The sequence below is a fragment of the Bacillus rossius genome, chromosome 6 (genome assembly GCF_032445375.1).
Source record: "Bacillus rossius redtenbacheri isolate Brsri chromosome 6, Brsri_v3, whole genome shotgun sequence".
NCBI classification, from domain to species: domain Eukaryota; kingdom Metazoa; phylum Arthropoda; class Insecta; order Phasmatodea; family Bacillidae; genus Bacillus; species Bacillus rossius.
The window spans coordinates 61,411,955-61,434,543 of NC_086334.1; the positions used below are offsets into that span (position 1 = coordinate 61,411,955).

The 22,589-nt window shown below is 37.6% G+C and overlaps 1 protein-coding gene across 5 annotated transcripts in view; it reads left to right on the forward strand.

Annotated features, from left to right (window-relative positions):
* LOC134533254 (vacuolar protein sorting-associated protein 35) overlaps window positions 1-22,589 on the forward strand; it is a 95,563-nt gene that overhangs the window by 69,959 nt on the left and 3,015 nt on the right. For all 5 annotated transcript variants that reach the window (XM_063370683.1, XM_063370684.1, XM_063370687.1 and 2 more), the window contains one exon: window positions 4,738-4,881. In XM_063370683.1, the coding sequence (XP_063226753.1) occupies window positions 4,738-4,881 (144 nt within the window). The remainder of the gene's footprint in view (window positions 1-4,737; window positions 4,882-22,589) is intronic.

Below are 22,589 nucleotides of genomic sequence, written 5' to 3' on the forward strand. Positions count from 1 at the left end.
ACACCATTAACTAGTATAATACTATAAATAATATTATAAAACAATTTACTCATCTTAAAACAACCTTTACGCACCATAAAAGTTATAATAAAAATCAAGACGACTGAGGCCGCCACAAATGGCCTCAGCCTACCGATCGTTACTACAAAACAAAAGTACAATAATAATGTAAGATGCCTTAAATTCACGTGACAGCGATGAAGTGTTAAAAGAAAGGACTAATTTCACATGTGTTTAAAAATAAAATCCAAACATCCTTTTCGGCTGGCTAAACATTGAACATATCCGGATTCGTCAAAGGCAAGTGAAGTACGCAAGGTTGTAAACATGTAACTGCATTACTTTCTGATTAATTTTAATAAAATTATACATACCTCCAAAAAATGTTCAGTTAAAATTAGTATTGTATTGGTGTTTGTATTAAAATATAATGTATACCGGGTATATTTTTATTGTGTTTTAAGGTTTGTTGACTTTTGTACCTCATGTACTTTTGGTGAAAAGTGAAAATGTAATTATGTAGGTATTATTTATTATCAGGGCCCAAAGCATAACTTTATAAAATATCCTTTGGTTAGCTCCCTCCGAAATATTCTTATACAACCTATGACGTGTAGCCTACTCCTTAGATATTTTACTTCCAACACGTTTGATTGCGTAGAGAAGGCGATTCTTCGAGTATGTGGCTCTTTCAGAATTAAATTATTATTATTAGTTACAACTGATGTTTATTTCGAGCCTCTTTGACTTCCAGTTCATACATTAAAGACGAACTACCAGTGATGCTTGACGTCACCAGTAGGGATAGCGCGAAGGAGCTCCTCATTTCGCCAGACGCGACTGGCATACACACGTATTTATATTGCAATAATAAATTACTAAATGATAGCTTATTTTTCGAAAATATGATTATGTTTTTTTACAAGAAGTACGAATGCCAGGACATTTACAAATAACATCTTTTTTAAACATCACATATAAAAAAAGGAAGTGTAATCAAAAGCCATAAGCTGCAGGTCAGCTAAAAACGGAAACCAAACATTTTTCTAGCTCTAGACTCATGTATACATGCTTAAAAACATAATACATTTAAAACACTAAAATTATTGCAATAACCTGCAATATTTTGAAGACAGATATTCAGCTACAAAATATTCTCCGATAGTATAAAAAGTTCACCTGTATATATAGTTGCAAAGAAAAATACAGTCCTATAGGGCTGTGCGAATGTGACTTTTTCAATGCAAATCAAATGTGAATCAAATAATTGCAAATATTTGCGAATAGCGAATAATTTGCGAATATTTTTTAATTAAGTTCTAAGTATAAATCTGAATAATTACAGTAAAAATTTGGCATATTATAAATTGTTGTTTAAAAGAGTAATGTTCTTTAGCTTTATATACATTTTTATTGCTCAAGTAACATGTAAATTTTTATGTCTCTTCTAATGTTTTAGTAATAAAACACAATCATTTGTATACAAATGTCTTCATCAAAAGCCAAGCCTACACCTTGCCATCAACATTACGTAAATTGCAGTGAAAAAAGACCAATTCCTTTACATGTTCTGGATCCAAGCATTGCCTCTTGGAAGTCACAATGTTCCCAGAAGCAGAAAGTCAACGTTCTGAACTTCACTTCTTCTTCTGAAAATTAAAAACGGCAAAAAAAGTTTATGAAAGTAAACAGATATTCGAATATAATTTTTATTTTCCGCAATAAATAGTCAAGCGATTACCAATCGATATATCGAAGAGTTGTTTATTAAAACTGCTCCTAAGCTTGGTCAATACTCCGTTCTCAGAGTCTTTTGGAATCAAACGTGTCAAGGCAAAATAATTTTTAATGAATTTTGTTTATCGTGTCTTTTTAATTTTATCTAATTATTTACGTAACATTTTCGGTAGTTTAAAAAGGATTGCGCTAGAGCAATTCTAGCAACACAATTCTCTGGCCATGGGCCGCTCTGCTGGCCATAACCACAAACGGACACGTTTTCTTTTTTGCTGTAGCCATGAGGGCAGCTGTGTTTACTTTTCTATCGTTAAAAAAAATTCTCTAGATTTGTATTAGTAAAATTAATAGAATGGTGATCAAAGATTATGTGTGCATTAGTTTTTAAAGGTTATTATTGAAAGCTGATGCGCTGGCATTGTTTAAAATAGTTTTACATATTTATATGGCACATGGCTCACCCAAAAATTGTGTTAAGGACAACTGGATATAATAAATTAATTATGCTAAACATTACGTAAAGTTTGTATTTAAATCGTAAGCATTTATGATAATTTTCACGCTACATTGTCTTTAACTGTTCTCAGCATGCCCATTTACCTAACCTAAAATTTTATGCAAGTAAAGGTCTGCTTACAGTTTTTTTTTCTTCCATTAAGTCTCTCGGGAAAATGATTTCTCGAGGTTCGACATAATATTGTATCACACGTTTTGTCAAACAAAAGTAATATTTTAAAACATTCAAAACTTTCGAATATTTGAAATTTTCAAATACCTAATTTGGTTTCGAATGTGAATCGAATCAAATATTTGATTTGCACGAATATTTGCAATTTCGAATATTTGCGCACCCCTACAGTCCTATTGAGATATCAAATATAGCAAATAATACCGCTTTGCAACATAACGTCATGCTATTAGATGATCAAAGTTCAACTGTTTGTGTAATACACATACGCACACACCTGTGACAAAATGTGTAAAGAAATAAAATTTGTAGGAGCGCAAAACCTTTGTAGTACACAGTTAAAAATTATTATTTTTTTTTACGGGGGCAGGAAAACTACATTACTGGCCAACTTATTTGAATGTAGCGGTTAGCTGTGAACGAGCGTTCTTGGAAAAGAGACCAAATCTTGATAGTTTTGGCCACATAATCACCGCAGTAAAACATACCATTTTTTATATTGTATATGTGTACTGCACCAAATTAATATTTATTATAATTACCTTGGGTTGCACTCGGTTACGTACGGGTTTCTAACTGAAATGTACCAAAAATAGTAATATTTATTCTCTTGCGCTTTGTTGAGGATCGAGTAGTCTTGGATGGGTGTATGGGAAAGGGACAGAGAGGCAAAGGGATTGGAAATCTAATGCTAGCCGAGGAAGAGTACACCCTTCCCCAGCCCCCTCTTCCAGACCGGTCGTAAACATGACACCCCTCTGTGCGATAAGAATTCTGAGAACAGCGTCCTCTTGCTCACCCCCCTCCTTTTTCCGCGCTTCGCTACATTGTTCAACAGTACTGCTAATGCGCTCTGTTGAGGACAAAGTTAACTACGCGTGTCTTTGCCCGCTCGCGAGAAACTCAGGATCTTAGCCTTAACATATGCCATTGTAGAGTTGACTGATTAGTTTTGGTATTCTGTAACATACAAGTGCTTTTCATTTCTTTACCCAGGAGCTAAAGGACCTGCGGCCTGTTTTTTATTAAATAAAAGTTGGCACAACTAAAACATCAAACTTCTATCTTGAAAATAGTATTCCAAGAGTAATATGTTTCGTAAAACCATTCCTGTTACTAGCGAAGGAAAAAGTTGAGAACAATTAAAAGTTACTTCTCTTGTACAGTAAAACCTCATACCAGAACTCCTTTATAACGAAATCCTCGTTATAACGAAGCAACTTTGTGGTAACATACGTATTTTTACCTGTAAACAACTACGTAACTATTTTTTCACAGTTCCACCAAAAACACTCATTGCAGGGAAGGAAAAATGGAAAATCTTCAAAACATTTCTTTGGAATTTATTTTTCCCATTTGCTTCATAAATATATTACATTTCAGCAAATAAATAAATACTGCCACCATCTTATTGACGATAGAAGTATTGACTTAATGAAACGTACTTTGAAGCTAGTGAATTGTAAAAACATTGTACCAACTTTAGCTAACAAAAAAGCACACTTTGATTAATCAATGTTCCAAACAATGCTTAGAAAATTTCTCACATATCTTACACAACTTTACATTTGTGTCTTGTGAAAATGCACAGTCATTGTAATGTATGCACGGTTATTGTAATGTATGCCGATATGCAATTTAGATTCTGTGAAAGTGTTACTTAATGTATTTTCTCTTTTGGAGGTTAGTTTTGAGTTTTGATAGATTAATTTTTGTTTACTTAAAAATTAGTATATGGTTGGACAAACCATGTGCAATGAGACTTAACATCGGTGACGAGACTTTATAACAGTGATATATTTTACGTTTTCAGATAATAGATTAAAAAAAACGGAAAGCAAAATCGTTTCCCACGAAACTGAAAATTCTGTATGCTGTAGATCAGGTAGGCAAGAAGGTCTACTTAGCCAAAAGATTTAGGCTGGCTTGCAAAGTCATGACTTGAGGGAAGTAAAGTATTTCTCCATTTGATTAACCTGCAAAGATTTTGCTTAGATTTTACTCACCTGACTGTAGCAGCCTTTAGCATTCCGAATTCAACTCTATTAACTATACAGCTGTTTATTTTTTTAGTACGTATCATTTGTTAGGTTTGAATTCACTTCATTATAAAGAACCCTCACTCTAAGAAACTCGCCCAAAATCAGTCCCTTCAAGTTATGTTATACCGAGGGTTTACTGTATAATTACAATGTTGTGACAAGGTGTTCTTTACCTCGGAGGTGCATATTGTTGCTACCGAACTATTTCTAACTGCTTGTTGAACTTGGCGTGGCCTGGGAGGAAGTAGTGACGCCTGACTGTCTGTGCAGATGAGGGATGGCAAGCGTGTGGTGGAGTGCCTGAAGAAGGGGGTGCGCATCGCGAACCAGTGCATGGACCCTTCCGTCCAAGTGCAGCTGTTTGTTGAGCTCCTCAACCACTACCTCTACTTCTACGAGAAGGGGAATGACCAGGTAAGTGGACATTGTTAGAGACCTGGAAAAATCGTGACTTACGAATTTGCAAAAAAAAATTACTAAACCTAATTAAATGGTCGGAAATGACTGTTAATGTGTTAATGCAAGTTAAGTATGATTTAAGGTGTTTCAGACTTGCAAATCACTCACAAATTTATTTGTAAATGATTTGTATTCACCAATTTTTGTATCCATTCACGAGTGTCTGAAAATTTTAGTTTTTTTTTTTTCCATAGTTAATTATTATTGATGTTAAATCATGAAACAGATAGGCGTGAATGCAACGTGACATGATGGCAGAAGGGTATCAAATAAAATGTTGCTTCAGTGATAACCATGTTTCTTGGAGACCCTTGCCGATTCACCACTCAAAACAAAAACTTTATTTTTTTCTGTCAACTTGCTCTCTCCCAAGCCTTCAAGGGTACAGCAAGGTCAGAGTTGGCGTAATCTATGCCATCTTTCTCCTTTTCTCCATCGTTGGCCAGCCAAGATTTCCATCACTTTTTCACACTCCTTGGCTCCTTACCTGGGGGTGGAGAGACAGGTAGGCGGCCCCGCCAGAGGGCAGCAGTTGGCGGGAACTCGACTGGCAGCTGCCGGAGAGGCCTCGCCACAGCACTGGTGTGGATGTGGCTGGTGCACTAAGTCAGGTGGCGGGCCATGCTGTCTGGTACAGTGGCTAGCCTGCCGCTTCACTCCCTCCCTATTGCGGTAGGGTGTAGGAGCAAGGAGGAGGGTTTTTGGTAGTTATGGGCTGAGACTCGAAAATTCGAGTCGAGTCGAGCGAGTAGCATCAGCTCGGCTCGGCTCGGCATTCGAGTTTATTTTACTCAACGGGGCGAAACTCGAAAGGAAATTCGGGTAAAACTCGATGATAAAATATAATAATATTGAATTACAATTCTTAATATCTCCTTACGTGACTTCGGCCGACACTAAAAATTACGTACGTAAGACCGAAACACGTAGGTACTTACAAACAATGATGACAATCGGCCATATTATTTATATTTTAGTTTTACACATTGCCAACTTAACAGGTGTGACCACATAGCAAAGAAGACGAACACATTTTTAATAAACAAAACACGAATTAAATTTTATAATCATAATATCGGCACAAATATTACTTTTTTTAGTAAATCCGTGCTACAACCGGCACAACGTTACAATAATAAATTAACAGTAGCATTATATATGTGTTACAGAGCGCATGTTTGCGACTGATACGCCACCAATCACGAAATAGCATTTTAAAAAAAACTTTGTCTAATGGCTCCTCTAATTTTGGGAAGTGTAGGTTGGCCAACATGAATTTTTTTTTCCGTGTTTGTTTACACTATTACGTTCGGCGAGATTGCATTTTGTATAATTGTTTGCTATCCAAGTTAAGTGGCAAGTTAAAATTAATTATAGAGTATAAAGTATTTTATAAAGTGTAACTATTCAATACAAATACAATGGATTGGTTGGAAGTGCCAGCTTGCGATTGGCCGGCAACGTAACGGCGTTAGTGTTGTAGCAATCATCTTTAAATGTATTATATTTATTATGGGAATGTTTATTGTAATGTTGCGCCAATTGTAGCACGGCCTTACACTTCCCATAAGTGAAAGTTTTCAAAAATGTTCTAATGATTGTGTGAAACTTAACCTAACCTTCGTGCCTACAAGCCTAAATTATATTAATTGTTTTTTATTGACTCGTGAATGCTGCAGGCCGCAGCTAACTCGTTCGGTCCAAAATAATCATTGGACCAACAAACTGTGCACAAAGTCGTGTTCCTTTGTCGTAAACGGTACATAATCTCCTATCTTTCGGCGATTAAAATTTTGTTGCAGAATAACAGTGATTTTTTTCCCCACCACGTTAATGTTAATTTAGGCGTACTTTTACTGAGCAAACACTCACAATGTTAGTCAAATTCATCTTCTAAAGGTATGTGGCCTTAAAATATTACTACTTACTTATAGTTATACGCTTTCCATAAAAATATTTTTAAATATTTAGGCACTACTGCTAGGAATATATTTTCATTATGTTTTGAAGGCTGATACCACAGTCTTTAATATTCTCTTTTATAGGTGGTATAAAATAATCAAAATGATTACTGTACAATGTTTTAAATTTTTACAGTTTAATTTGTTGCTTATTTGAAATTGATTTCATTTACCATGTAAATAGTTAACTGCACTATTGGAACAGTTTTTGTATAACTATTAACATATTTTTCAATTTTTATAATGAGTTAATTTACTGTGATTAGTAATGTAACTAGTAGTATGATGCTCTACAGAATGCCTCAATTATTGAATTGTATTATATCAGTTAAGAATTTATTCTAAATGAATTATTTGTATTAATACTTGCATTTTAAATATATTTGATTAAGTGGGGCATGATATAACAAGACAACCATCTAAGGACTCTTAGCAGTAAAGTGCAAATATTGAAGCTCGACTTAAGTGTCAAAGATTCAAATAAAAACTCAGACTCGAATTGACTCGACTTGATTTTATGATCTACAAACTCGACTCAAATCGACTCAAACTAATTATTGTAAAATTCGACTCGACTTAAAAATTTGCAGGTTCGTACATTTCTAGTTTTTGGGTTTTGGAAAAGGTACTGGGGGCTACCGACCAGACACACAGTGGTGCGGTGTTCTGTGGTGGTGTTGCTGACAGACCACCCGTGCTCGGTTGTTACTGTTTACCCAGCTGGCCAATTTTGCAGGGTACTCCAGCCAGTGAGAAACCATCCAACTGTGTAGGTAAGGAAAGAGCAAGGGTGCAAGAGTCAAACCCAGGTCACCAAGCCATGTTACCTGTCCATACCCTCGGGTTTAGCAGGGCGTCGGCGAAGGGCCTAGGCACGTGAAAGACAGCTTACAGTTGATTGAGAGAGGTAATTTCCTACCAAAACGGAGGAATGTGTGAAGTTAATGTGGGGGGTTTTATTACAACCCCAGTGATACACATTTTTCTCAGCCACAGATTTCAAAGCCAGACGACCTGCTGACAGTAATGATTACATTGTTCTGAAGGGGCGCAGTGAGTGTAGAAGAGGGATGTTCCCTGTTTTAAGTGGTGGGGTTTGTTTTTGAGGGATAAGGGGCCGTTTTACTATCTCTATTTGCTTTATTAAATTGATATTAAAATTAGCTTCTCTGAAAATATTTTTTGTATGTAGATTACAGGTGAAATTAATTTAGTTTTACGTAATTTATAATGTTGTATAAATTATAAATTCATAGGGCCCTTTGTTTGACGTTTGACATGCATGTCTTTTTACTCAACATTGTTTTTCCAATTAGGTATATCCAAGCATTTTTGGTGACTGTCATCCAAAGAATATGACTTGTTACTCAAAAAATTTTACTGGTCTCTAGTCATCATTTATGTCTTTCTTATGGAGCTATGCAGAAGCACTCTGTTATAAAGTAGAGCCAAAATTTTGGGTTGTTATAAAAACAAATTAATTATTAATGGATTTTGGCTTTTGTCATCAAAAATTAAATACATTTCACATTTGATAATAAGTTTATATCAATCACAATTACTTCAACAATTCTTAGTAAGACACTTAAACCATGTATATAAAACAATATTAAATATAATAATAACAGTAAGTTAATCAAAAAACTGATTTTGAACATTCAGTATTTTATATGATGTTCATTAGTTTACGAGAAAGTTATAAATATGAATATAAAAACTGCAGCTTAGTATTTTTTTCTCAATGCAATATGTATACTCAAGATATTATGGTTTTATGTTTTAACAAGTTTCTTTGTTATATATCATTTTTATTTTTAAAGTATTGTAAAATATATAAAATTACTTAAATTTATAAACTCATAACTTTTCAAGTAATATGAGAAAATTATTTTTTTTTGTGTTCAAGCTTATTTCTGTTGCCAACATATTTTTAATTTTGAAATTTGGCCACTGTCTTCTTATTTGAATACTATTAATATGAATCAAAAATCAGTATGCAATGTTAAAAGCCCAAAATTATTATACTGTGGGCCTTAAGCCATGTCTATGGTATAAGCTATAGACTGCTTATATTTACATTACTTTGAAAAATATCAATTATATATATATATTTTTCCATTGTAACTAAATATTACCTTCTTTTATCGCATACTCGTCGCACTCGCATATTCGTCGCACCCATATTTTAAGGCGTCAAAATTTGGATTTAAGAAAAAACCTCTCGCGTAAACATCGCATGATGTTTTTGGTCCGGCTATTAGATTCCGAGCGCTTTGTGTGGGTATTTTTGCAGTATAAAACGATGTATTTTAAAATAGAAATCTAATATTTATTCGGACATTACCTCTTACTTATTTAATTAACGTAAATACGAAGTTGTCCGATGTGTTAATTTACTTTTAAAGACTTTTTAAACATTATAACCTTCATCTGTTCGTCTGCGTCGCTGCGGTGTACCGCTTACAAAAATGTAGCCAGCGCTCATTGCAATCATTCATGTATGGTTACGTTGCTTCCCGTATAGAGCGCGCACACGTAGCAGAATATCGATATCTCGCAGAGTGCATGCAACGCGCACTCTCTGTCAAGTGCCGAGTTAACTACATCTGATGGCCCGCACTCTTTCGTGGTGTCAACTACGGCGATAGTTACGCGTTCGTTCGGCTTGCATTTGGATCACAAATTTTGTTTTTCTACTTAAAGTTGAAATGTTTTTGTTGCATGACTTATAAATTTTAATTGTTAGGCGTACTCTTTTATACTTCTCTTTTTAAATAAACGTACTTTCCATGAATGGGTTTTGTTTTTATGAATAACTTTATCTAACAAAAAAAAATTTTCCACATAATCGTCACACCCCTACTTATCAAACATGATTTTATAATAAAATGTGCGACGACTATGCAAGAAAACATGGTAATTGCATTAATTCTATATTTTTACAGACAAAATCTATACTATAATAAAACAGTAGTTTTTTTTTTCTGTCTGTCTGTCTGTCTGTCTGTCTGTTTGTTTGTTTGTACGCGGTGTTCTACAAAACTACTATTCGAATTTTAATGGGGTTTTCAAGTAAACTTGAGCGTAACAGAGAAAGAAATATAAGCTTTATTTCATCAAAATCGGCTCAAGGAAAGAAGAGAAATCTCAATTTTATGACATACAATATAATCATTATAAGAAGCCATTAAGTTTTGCTATTGTAAGGAACTAAGTAGAGAGTAAGAAAAAAATAAAGATCCTGACAGTTTGTAGTGTCGCCATGTTTGTTTTAATTTTCAATACCCTTTTTGTATATTACAATTTAAATTGCAGAAAAAATCATGTCTCATAGACACATAAATAGTAAATGTGTGTCATTTCTCTATGTCTACGAGGTCTCGCCGCGTCAGTTTTCTCCTTGTGGCGAACCCGTCCGCTTAATTGAATTAAATAAACAGCTTTTATCGTTGAATGATCTATTTCATGAAAATCTGCTCTCATAAAGACACTAATGAATCACCAACATGTTCGATAACAAGAAATTGTGATATGGCAAAAGTGTTACAAAATTGCTCTCTAATCGTTTGGGATGAATGCACGATGGCGAATAAAAAATCAGTTGAAGCTGTGGACAGGACACTACGGGACATTAGGCGCGATGAAAGGCCAATGGGGAATGTCACACTACTCTTTTCTGGAGATTTTCGGCAAACTCTACCAGTTGTAAGTCGAGGGACTAGAGCCGATGAAATCAAAGCTTTACTGAACAATTCTTACCTCTGGCCTCAAATAAAAAAATTGCAATTAACAATTAACATGAGAGCACAGCTGGGTGGTAATTCTCATGCGCAAGAATTTTCCGGTGTTCTATTAAAAGTTGGATAAGGTACCCTCCCTGAGCAACACGGTCAGGTGATGCTTCCAAAAATACTTGGCAGAGTCGTATCTTTGGAAGACGAACTGTAATACCCCAAGTGTCTTAAAGAATAATTAAGTAATTAGATGAAAGATGTGGAAACTCTGAATACTGGGGCCCTCAATTGATAGCGATAAAAGTCAACAACAGAGGCGACACTAGGAGTAAACAAAGAAAATTTAGAGACTCCCTACGAACACTTGGGAGAAAAAGGATCGTTATTATATATTAAATAAATAAAAACAACTGTTACGTCTATAGACTTCCTTATTTTATTAATCATTGTTCTTTCTTTTTTTATAGATTAAATTTTCCTTAGTAACATCTGTTTTTCATTGATAAGTGATCTTACTTAAATTCCTTACAATTACTCTTATTATATTAATTGAACTTATTTACTATCGGGCCGGCCCTGAATGCTTAACAAAAATTACAATATTTAAAAACAGGAATGAAATCAACATTGGTAACTTTCAGAGTTGTACATATAGTCCTTGCAAAACATAATATAAATTTCTTCTCCTTGACTTGCTTTTACTGTCCGCTGTCTTAACTGGGTTACACAATTTTTCTTTGAGTTCGTGAATGAAATAATAGAATTATGCGGGTATCACCCGGGGCTGTAGGTAGACGGTGATCGAGGTAGTTGGCCTAAAGGTGGTGGGTTCTGCTCAGGAACCGACTCCAGAGGTTCTGGCAGAGGATTTTGGCTGCCCCAAACTTGGAACCCTGTCTGAAACAGAAGTCCAAATTCCAAAGAATTAGACCTGTTTCCAGACAGTATACTTAAATGGCGCAAAAGGCCAATAGAGGGAAATAAAAAGGGGGAGATGACGTCAAGACTTACCAAAACAGAGTGTTGGTCCTGGCGCTCAGGAGAGGCCGTCTCGTCTCCGAAAACCCGAACCACGATGCGCGGTAGACACGGAAGTCATCATGATTAATTTTAAAAAAATATAAAAAAAAACACTAAGTTTCTCTACTTTCAAATAAACTACTGACTGGTTAATAATTTTAGATAGGGACTCCATCCCTCTAGTCTGAGAAGACTACATAATATACGATGCGATGTCGATGATTCGCCGAAGATCGCAGATACAAACGGTACCAGTCAGTCAGGAGGCGCGCACCGAAGTAACTTCAGAACGGGATATCACCAGAATCATCATAAGCGCGGGATCTCTAGAGAATGGGAGGGGGGTAGGCTCTGAGCCGAAAATTACCGAGTCCACCCGAAGGTGTCCGGTATAAAAAAATTAGATCTTACTGGAGTGACTGCGCGACTGAGGCGCTATCTTTTGGTGGCGAGCAGAAGTACTAATAAATCGACTTGTGGCCGACGAGTGTGTCAAGCTAGGGGGTAATGGAGTAACCAGTGGTGCCACCTAGCGGCCTGAGACATAAGGGGGAGAGAGGTTGTCGTTACCTCCGTCGCTAGGTGTCGTTAAAGTCCAGAATCGTAACTGCGGCTGTCAAGCCTGAGATGGCCTTGACTTCGGTTAACGTACCCGAGCGGTCGTCGCTCCTAGCTTCACTTCTGAGAAGAAAGGGTGGGTGAGCAGGAGGGGGATGGCTTCAAAAAACGCATGGTCTGTGGGACGCAAGGCCCACGGGATCCTCCTGTCGTGTCTTGCTGCTAGTGAACCTTATACCGATTCGTGACAGAGTTAGCAGGGCTCAGCACTGCTTCACAAGCTGCTCTAGGCAAAAGAGGTCACGCGAAGAAATAAAGTTACCGGCCCTCGACGTGCCTGGAGGCGGGAGAAATATTAGCCAGAATGCTAGCCTAGCATGAGGCTGGGAAAGAAAAACAGCTCGCCTCTGAGAACAGAGGCTGAGGGCCTGGCCGTAAAGAAAATAAGATGAGAAAAAAAAATATTTCCAAAAATATTTAAGATTACAAAATTTTAAATAAAACGTGCCTAAATCCCTAATACACGGCACATACTCCCCCGCGTTAAAGCGGAGCTTAGGGGAAAGCAAAAACAAAAACCAAAAACTTCAGTAGGACGTGTTACCAGGTTCGTCTGTATCCTACTACTTACATGCTAACACACACAAAAAAGATTAAACACTCTTATGAACTAATGTGCACATTCTTAATGACTAACATGATTAAATATATTAACTTAATTAAAATTATTAACTTAAGTGGCCACTTAAACTAACACCTTATATTAAGTTTTCTTACAAACTAGTACCATGGATTTTTATTGTTACTTAATGTTACTACCTAGGTTTTGTATTCTTCAGTTAAACTCCTTATTGAGTCTTAATATATATATATATATATATATATATATATATATATATATATATATATATATATATATATATATCTGGCATGCCAAGGCTTAGAGAAAGTAATCGCTCCTATTTTAAATTTGGATGCGGTTTCTTAAGGTGGGAGATGTGCGCTCGTGTCACATACTCTCCGGAACTGGGGTCGGCTAGACTCACAGTCACTGGGGTTAGAAATCGTTGGATCTGTAATGGTCCAGTCCAGCGATACGATAACTTGGCCGATCGCTTATCGATGGCCTTACTCTGCGGGTGTGCTTTGCACATTACCGTGTCACCTACTCTGTAGGGGTTAGGGGAGCGGTACTTATTGTACCTTCTCTGACTTGTTTGGTGAGCCAAATTTAAATTCCTACGCGCCTTTCTCCAAATCTCAGTGATGTCCTTGGGATCATCCGGCAGTAGGTCTTAGAGAGACCAAAGATTAGAAAGGGGTGTGTTGGGCTTATACGTAAACATAATCTCAAATGGGGTGGATTTGTGTCCTTCATGTCGGGCATAATTAAATGCCATCTGTAACCACACCAAATTACTGTCCCATTTTTCCTGCGCATTCGCGTGGAACGCTATGAGCGCCGAACGAAGATTTCTATTAAATCTCTCCGCGTGCGAGGGTTTAGGGTAGTATGGCGATGTCGTCACATGCTGTATACCATGCGAGAAACACATGTTCTTGAAAGTTCTGGATGTAAACTGTGTTCCGTTGTCGGATACAATTATGTTCGGTAATCCTGAAGTTTTAAAAATATGATTTTGTAATGCACGCACAGTGGTGTCAGCTGTAGCCTTACGGAGTGGAATAAGCCAAACAAACTTCGAAAAGGCATCTATGCCCACAAGAAGCATAGAGTGTCCGGATTTGGATCGAGGAAATGGCCCTACAAAATCAATAAAAAGTTTTTGCATAGGTCTTTCGGCTACTTCTGAGGCAAGAAAACCGTACTGTGTATTTTGTGCAGGTTTACTTAATGCACATAGCTTACATAACTTAACTCGCTGTGTAATGTCCCGGTGCATTCCTTCCCAAATAAAATGGCGTCGGATACCTTGAATGGTTTTATAAATACCTAAATGGGCACCGAGAGGTGAACTATGGTAATATATGAAAATCATATCACGCAGATTTTGTGGAAGAACAATTTTAAGGTGCCTTGACTGTTGTGTACGTTTTTGTAGGAGACCTTTAGCTAACTTATAAAATTTCGGAGCTGTACCAATTTTAACTTGTTCAATTATTTTTGCCAAATATGGGTCGGCTTGTCGATGTGTTTGTATGTCCTGAAAAGCTAAGGGGAAATCGGTTAGGAGTGCCTGACACGAAATCTGAGGTTCCTCCTGAGATATTGTTTCGGAGGGGTTCTCGAACATTCGAGAAAGTGTGTCAGCCACAATGTTTTGAGTACCGCGAATATGTTGAATATTAAATTTGAGAGAAGAAATTTTTGTGATCCACCTTCCAAGTTTTCCTAATTGTTTAGGGTGAGCTAACAGCCAAGCGAGTGCCTGATTATCAGTTTCCAATAGAAATTCCCTATGTTCCAGAAACTGTCGGAATTTATCAATACCAAAAACTACTGCTAAACATTCCAATTCATACACTGAAGATGCTTTCCTTTCCTGAAACGTTAATGTACGTGAGGCAAAGGCAATGGGTTGCCTGGCACCATCTATTTCCTGAGACAATACTGCCCCTATAGCAACACTTGAGGCGTCTGTTTGTAAAATAAAGGGTTTACTAAAATCTGCCATGCGCAGAACAGGTGGATTCGCTATGGCTTCTTTCAAGAAATTAAATGCCTTGTCTTGTTCAGGACCCCAAATATATTGTGTATTTTTCTTACGTAATGCATTCAAAGGTGCCGCATGCTCTGCGAAATTTGGTATGTATTTGGCATAAAAATTAGCCATGCCAATAAAACGAGCTATGCCCTTTGTGTGTTTAGGTGGTTTGAATTCCCTGATCGCCTGCGTTCGTTCTGGATCAATTGTAACACCTTTGTGTGATACCAAATGTCCAAGAAAAGATATTTCGGAAGCAGCAAATTTTACCTTTTTTGTATTTACAGTGAGGCCTGCCTTGCGCAGTCTTTCAAGGACAAGTCAGATGCTGGATGTGTTCCTCAAAACTTTCTGAATAAATTACAAGATCATCTAAATAATTGAGCACCTGTGGCCAAGCCAAAAGGTACCACATTATACTGGTAAAGATTCCAAGGTACGCAAAATGTGGTAATAGGTTTTGAGTCTTGCGTAAGTGGGATCTGATGGTACGCCGAATTGAGATCGAACACACTGAAATACCTGGCCTTACTAAACCAATGAAAGGCCGAGTTCAAATCTGGGAGGGGTGTTTGCGGTATGTTAATCTGTTTGTTCAGTTTTCGATAATCAGTGACGAAACGTTGTTCCGTGCCCTTGGGCACTAGAAATGCAGGTGAACTGAAAGGAGAATTAGAAGGTTCTATTACCTTATTATCTAACATTTTCTGTACGTGTTTTCTCATAATTTCCATTTTAGGACCTAAAAGTTGATAAGGGTGACTTTTGACTGGCGTGGTATCAGTCAATTCAATTTGATATTCAATTAGGTAAGTTCGACCTAATTTCTTAGTTAGCACATCTGAAAATTCATTACACAAATCTCGAATAGCAACTTGTTTACTGGACTCGAGATGATCCAGGGACAAAGAATTTCTCTCGTCAGTGTTGGTAGAAACATTAGTAACTTGTCCTGACCTTTTATTTTCAGGTTCTACAAATGATATGACAAGATTTTTATTAAATTTAAATACAAAACTTCCTGCTTGTAGATCAATCAAAATACCTGTTTTAGCGATGAAATCGGAGCCTAGAATAAGCTGCGTGGCTAAGTTTTCTGCCACAAGAAAAGGGAAATTCCAAGTGAATAATTCTATCCTGATTTTCACTATAGCCACTTTGGATATACTAATTGGTTCGTCCGCTGCAGTAAAACAGCGCACATCCGTGACTTCTGTTTTCAGAACCTGCTTGTTCTTCTGTAATTCCCTAAACAAATCACCTGAAATAAAACTACGAGTAGCTCCTGTATCTATCAGACCAATAATTTGATTTTTGCCAAACATTGCTTTAGTGTATGGTAATACAGTCCGGACGTGACCGAAAATGTTGTGTCACTTACGTTTTCCCTTGTTAGTCAGGCTAACACATGTTTTGCAAATTCTTGTGAATTTCTCAGAATTTTCTTTATGATTAATTTGCTGTGTTATAATCTTCTGTTTGTGTTTTCTGTCTTTTTCTGTGTATTTCTTTCGTTTATTTTTCTTGTGTTTTTGTTTTCCTGTGTTATGCCTTTTTTGATTTTTGTTTTGTTTTTGTGATTCGTTAGTATGCACATTATGCACTGAAAAATTCCTCTCGGATGAAGTTTTAGGTGGACCAGGTAGAAATTTGCCTGGCCACCGCCTTACGCGTTTTTTTGCCTTGTTGAAATTTGGTTTGAAATTTTTGTGTTTACATTGCTCAATGTAATGTCCTGTTTGCTTGCAATAATTACAGAAAGGTGTTTGTTGTTGTATGTTCTTGTTTGAACTATACTTATTATTTCTGTAGTAGTTTGTTTTCTGTTGTGGGTGGCTATTCTGTTGTTTCGTGTATGGAAAACTATTTGCAGTTTCTGCCTGAGGATCATGCTTATCTACGGACTTCGCTGACCTGTTTCTCTGAATGTCTGCATATTCGTAACTCATGGCCTGTATACAGAGTTGATCTAGTTCTACAAAACTCCGTGGCCTAGCCTGGAAAACAGCGCGTGAGCGCTTTGCCTGATTTAGTCCGTCTACTATGCAACTAACTATTTCTCTCTCTGATACGCCCAATCTGAGAACCGCCACGGCTTCTCTGATTGATGCTACATAGTGCGGCAATGCTTCATTACTTCGCTGTAGCCTGTTGTACCATTCCAAACGGTAATTTGTCAAAAGTCTGGCAGGTATAAAAAAATTCAAAATTTCTTCGTGGTATTTGTTAAAAGAGTAACTATTTTCTATTGCTTGACTCGTTCTTTCACTCAGTGGTGGTTGGGTGTAGGGAAAAACTATCTCCAACAACTGTTTGTCAGGAATGCCCCCTTTCTGTCTGATTTTAAGTAAGTGCCTTATGAATTCGATTAATTTATCTGGGTCAAGACCACTTGTTTCGGGAAAACCAACAAGTAATCTCTCGACTGGATGGGCAATTTTCCCATAACAGCTATACTCAGCCGCCCTTGGCGTAACTGGTAATGTTGTTTCTGGTTGATTCTGCGTTGATGGCGGAGGTGGGGGTGAAGGATGTGCAATTTGCGAGGTGGGGATGGTAGGGATCGGAGTTCCTTGCCCGGATGTCAATAAAGAATTAAACTGGGAATATGGATTAAAATATGACTGGTTTGTGGCGAATGGGAAAAACAAATTTTGCTGTGTTAAAGGATGTGGATTTGCAGGCAAGTTACCGGAAAATGTGACATGCACGCCTGAGGGAATTTGAGTGGTGGCTGCTGGGATGGGAGGGGATGGAACTGTGATGAGTGATTGAGATGTTCATGTTGATGAAATGGGCGGAACTTGCTTTGTTTGGCACAAAGATACTTGTGTGTCGGGTTGCCTTATTTCCTGAGGAAATTCCGGATTTTCATTCTCTACATTTCCTAGCGTTTCCATTCCTAGGTTTTCTGCCTGGACCATGTTGGCCCGGAGGTCCTGTTGAGTTTCTAATTGGGCTGCCCTAGCTTTCAATTTAATTTGGAAGGCATTTGTCTGTTGCAGACAACGATTTAGCTCTGTTCGATAAACACCCTTGAGCACATCTGCGGAAAGTACCACAAGATTTTCCAGTCGTCTGGTGACATGCTCTAATCGCATAATGTGTCGCTTTACATTGGGCAAATTCTCTTCCACATCTGAATAACTTACGAGAGCAGCTATGTCGTAAAATTTGGAGCAAGCTATGTTGAATTCCTCGAGTATTTCTAAATTTAGATTATGTACTGAGGTAGGTAACTTATCACGTACTGCGGCTCGAAGCCTCTTTCGCAGCTCTTGCGCATTTCCAGTAGTTGGTAAATTACGCAACTGCAACTCGTAACTTAATTCATCTACTAGTAATAGCTCCGGAGTAATCATCCTGTCCGGATTCATAGTATTACACAAAACAAAACACTACCCTCTTAAAATTATCTCTTAAACTTTAAACTTAGGTATACACTTAAATCTAGCTTATGATTCAAACAATTGCTTTATTGCGTGGGAAGTATGTGCCTTCATAATTTATTATTATTATTACTACGCTCGTCGGGAAACGAACAGTGTACTCGGGTGTAACAAGCTGTCAGGTTAGCTTGCACAACACGGTACCGACAATGAACGTCACGTCAGCCGGCAGGACTGACCTTGGCGCGCAGCGCCTTTAACTAGGGGTGAGGGGGGGGAGGGAGTATCTTGTCCAGCGGGCACGTCTCTGTTGATAAGCCAGGCGCGCGGCCCGAGATGCGTGGGCGGGCAGCAAGCTGCCTCTTGGCGCGCGCTCAAATGTAAACACAGAGACCGACGTGCAACAAACCTTATGATAATTTCAAAATTCAAGGGTCAATTTAGCTACTATGTGTATCAGCGGACAGTTCACAAATTACTTACTACAAAAAGATTCTAAGTGACCAAGATAAACATAAAAAAAAAATTTTTTTTTTTTAATATTTTTTTTTTTTAAATTTTAATTTTAGGTATGACCTTTCAACTTAGGTATGCCTATAGACGTAACCATGCTCTGCTACCATTTTGTAATACCCCAAGTGTCTTAAAGAATAATTAAGTAATTAGATAAAAGATGTGGAAACTCTGAATACTGGGGCCCTCAATTGATAGCGATAAAAGTCAACAACGGAGGCGACACTAGGATTAAACAAAGAAAATTTAGAGACTCCCTACGAACACTTGGGAGAAAAAGGATCGTTATTATATATTAAATAAATAAAAACAACTGTTACGTCTATAGACTTCCTTATTTTATTAATCATTGTTCTTTCTTTTTTTATAGATTAAATTTTCCTTAGTAACATCTGTTTTTCATTGATAAGTGATCTTACTTAAATTCCTTACAATTACTCTTATTATATTAATTGAACTTATTTACTATCGGGCCGGCCCTGAATGCTTAACAAAAATTACAATATTTAAAAACAGGAATGAAATCAACATTGGTAACTTTCAGAGTTGTACATATAGTCCTTGCAAAACATAATATAAATTTCTTCTCCTTGACTTGCTTTTACTGTCCGCTGTCTTAACTGGGTTACACAATTTTTCTTTGAGTTCGTGAATGAAATAATAGAATTATGCGGGTATCACCCGGGGCTGTAGGTAGACTGTGATCGAGGTAGTTGGCCTAAAGGTGGTGGGTTCTGCTCAGGAACCGACTCCAGAGGTTCTGGCAGAGGATTTTGGCTGCCCCAAACTTGGAACCCTGTCTGAAACAGAAGTCCAAATTCCAAAGAATTAGACCTGTTTCCAGAAAGTATACTTAAATGGCGCAAAAGGCCAATAGAGGGAAATAAAAAGGGGGAGATGACGTCAAGACTTACCAAAACAGGGTGTTGGTCCTGGCGCTCAGGAGAGGGAGTCTCGTCTCCGAAAACCCGAACCACGATGCGCGGTAGACACGGAAGTCATCATGATTAATTTTAAAAAAATATAAAAAAACACTAAGTTTCTCTACTTTCAACTAAACTACTGACTGGTTAATAATTTTAGATAGGGACTCCATCCCTCTAGTCTGAGAAGACTACATAATATACGATGCGATGTCGATGATTCGCCGAAGATCGCAGATACAAACGGTACCAGTCAGTCAGGAGGCGCGCACCGAAGTAACTTCAGAGCGGGATATCACCAGAATCATTATAAGCGCGGGATCTCTAGAGAATGGGAGGGGGGTAGGCTCTGAGCCGAAAATTACCGAGTCCACCCGAAGGTGTCCGGTATAAAAAATTAGATCTTACTGGAGTGACTGCGCGACTGAGGCGCTATCTTTTGGTGGCGAGCAGAAGTACTAATAAATCGACTTGTGGCCGACGAGTGTGTCAAGCTAGGGGGTAATGGAGTAACCAGTGGTGCCACCTAGCGGCCTGAGACATAAGGGGGAGAGAGGTTGTCGTTACCTCCGTCGCTAGGTGTCGTTAAAGTCCAGAATCGTAACTGCGGCTGTCAAGCCTGAGATGGCCTTGACTTCGGTTAACGTACCCGAGCGGTCGTCGCTCCTAGCTTCACTTCTGAGAAGAAAGGGTGGGTGAGCAGGAGGGGGATGGCTTCAAAAAACGCATGGTCTGTGGGACGCAAGGCCCACGGGATCCTCCTGTCGTGTCTTGCTGCTAGTGAACCTTATACCGATTCGTGACAGAGTTAGCAGGGCTCAGCACTGCTTCACAAGCTGCTCTAGGCAAAAGAGGTCACGCGAAGAAATAAAGTTACCGGCCCTCGACGTGCCTGGAGGCGGGAGAAATATTAGCCAGAATGCTAGCCTAGCATGAGGCTGGGAAAGAAAAACAGCTCGCCTCTGAGAACAGAGGCTGAGGGCCTGGCCGTAAAGAAAATAAGATGAGAAAAAAAAATATTTCCAAAAATATTTAAGATTACAAAATTTTAAATAAAACGTGCCTAAATCCCTAATACACGGCACAGAACTCATACATTCGGTATTCGGGGATCTGTCAAACATACAACATCAGGAACATACGTGGTTATGTGAACGTGCCATACTCACTCCAAGAAATGACCAAGCTGCTGCAATCAATGAAAAAATTTTAAATGAATTGAATGGGGCTGAAGTGGTTTACACATTGTTTAACAGCGTCCTTAATCAGGACGACGCCACTAATTATACAGTTGAGTTTTTGAGTTCTCTCACTGCAAGTGGTTTTCCTGTTCACAAAATTGTTCTCAAAGTCGGTGTTCCAATAATGCTTCTGAGGAACCTTACTCCCCCAAAATTGTGCAATGGAACCCGACTTAAAGTAACTGCTCTACAACGAAATATAATCGAAGCTGAGATTCTTACTGGATGTGGGTCAGGTGAAACTGTTTTCATACCACACATACCGATCATCCCGAATAACTTCCCGTTCGGTTTATAGCACACACAGTTTCCAATAGCAGTTTGTTTCGCGATGACAGTAAATAAGTCTCAGGATCAGAGGCTTAAGGCAGCTGGTGTCAACTTAAGGTCTGATTGTTTTTCCCACGGCCAGATGTATGTGGCTTGCTTGCGGGTCAGTAATGCAGACAATCTTTACATTCTAGCTCAAGACGGGAAAACAGTAAATATGGTTTACAAAGAAATTTTATGAAGTGTCTTCCCGACATTACATTTGAAAGTAGAAACATTACCCAAAATTTAGGTAGTAACATATTTTTATTGCAAAGACTGAAATAGAGGTGAGAAAAATTATCATTTGTGAACATAAGAAAACTACTACAACTGTATCAACTGTTATGTTATAATGTTTAAATTTCTAAATGGTGCAAGATAAAACAAAATTCCATCCGGAAAAAGTCGTGGGCAGCAGCTACGTATAGGTATAGGTATAGGGCTATGCATGCTGATTTTTCATATACTGCATGGATGCGAACATGTAAGAATAATCTATCTATCTTACTATAGTAAAAAAGTAGTTATTTTTCTGTCAGTCTGTCTGTTTGTACGTGGTGTTCTACACAACTACGTACTATACGAATTTTAATGGGGTCTTGTGTATAACAGTCATTACTTAATTATTTGCCTTCAATGCAGTTACCTTATTTCACGTCCAGCGAAGCGGGCGGGTTCGGCTAGTGAGTTAATATAGTTGAATTTCGCTGCATTTCGGTGTAATGCTAAGTATTGAGTTCCATTTTGATGTTTGGCTGTGTACTGATTTTGATTTTGCTTTTATTTCTGTTTTATTGCTATTCAATTATCCACCATATCATCTTTCCTCTAATAATAAGTAAAGGTAGTGTTTTGTGTCGGACTGTTTTGCACAGAGACTTAAAGTAACAAGTAATAGTGAGTTTCAAAGCACTTTGGTACTGACTCAGTTCTCAGAATTTTCAGTTGGGCCTTGTGTAGCAACTATTACCAAAAAGGGGCAGCAAACCTTTATTAGGGAAAGGTTTTTTTTATTGAATTGGTTATAAAACATGGTATAGCACCAAAATATAAGTTAATACACCATGTCTCACTTAACTACAAGTAATTTAATCATATAATTTTTTGTATAAACTATAAACCAAAAATTTAAAAAAAAATTATTTTGTAACCTAATTTTCACACCTAGGATACTGTAAAAATTAATCATGTTTAGTAATTGAACATTTTGAACGTGCTACATCTTAGCTCTCGGTATACGGCATTTGGTGGAAGTAGTTTCGTGAGTGACGAAATGTGTGACAGGAAGCAGAGAGAAACGTGCACCATTCAATTTTTTTGTTTGGCCTACAGTTGGTACTCGTGGT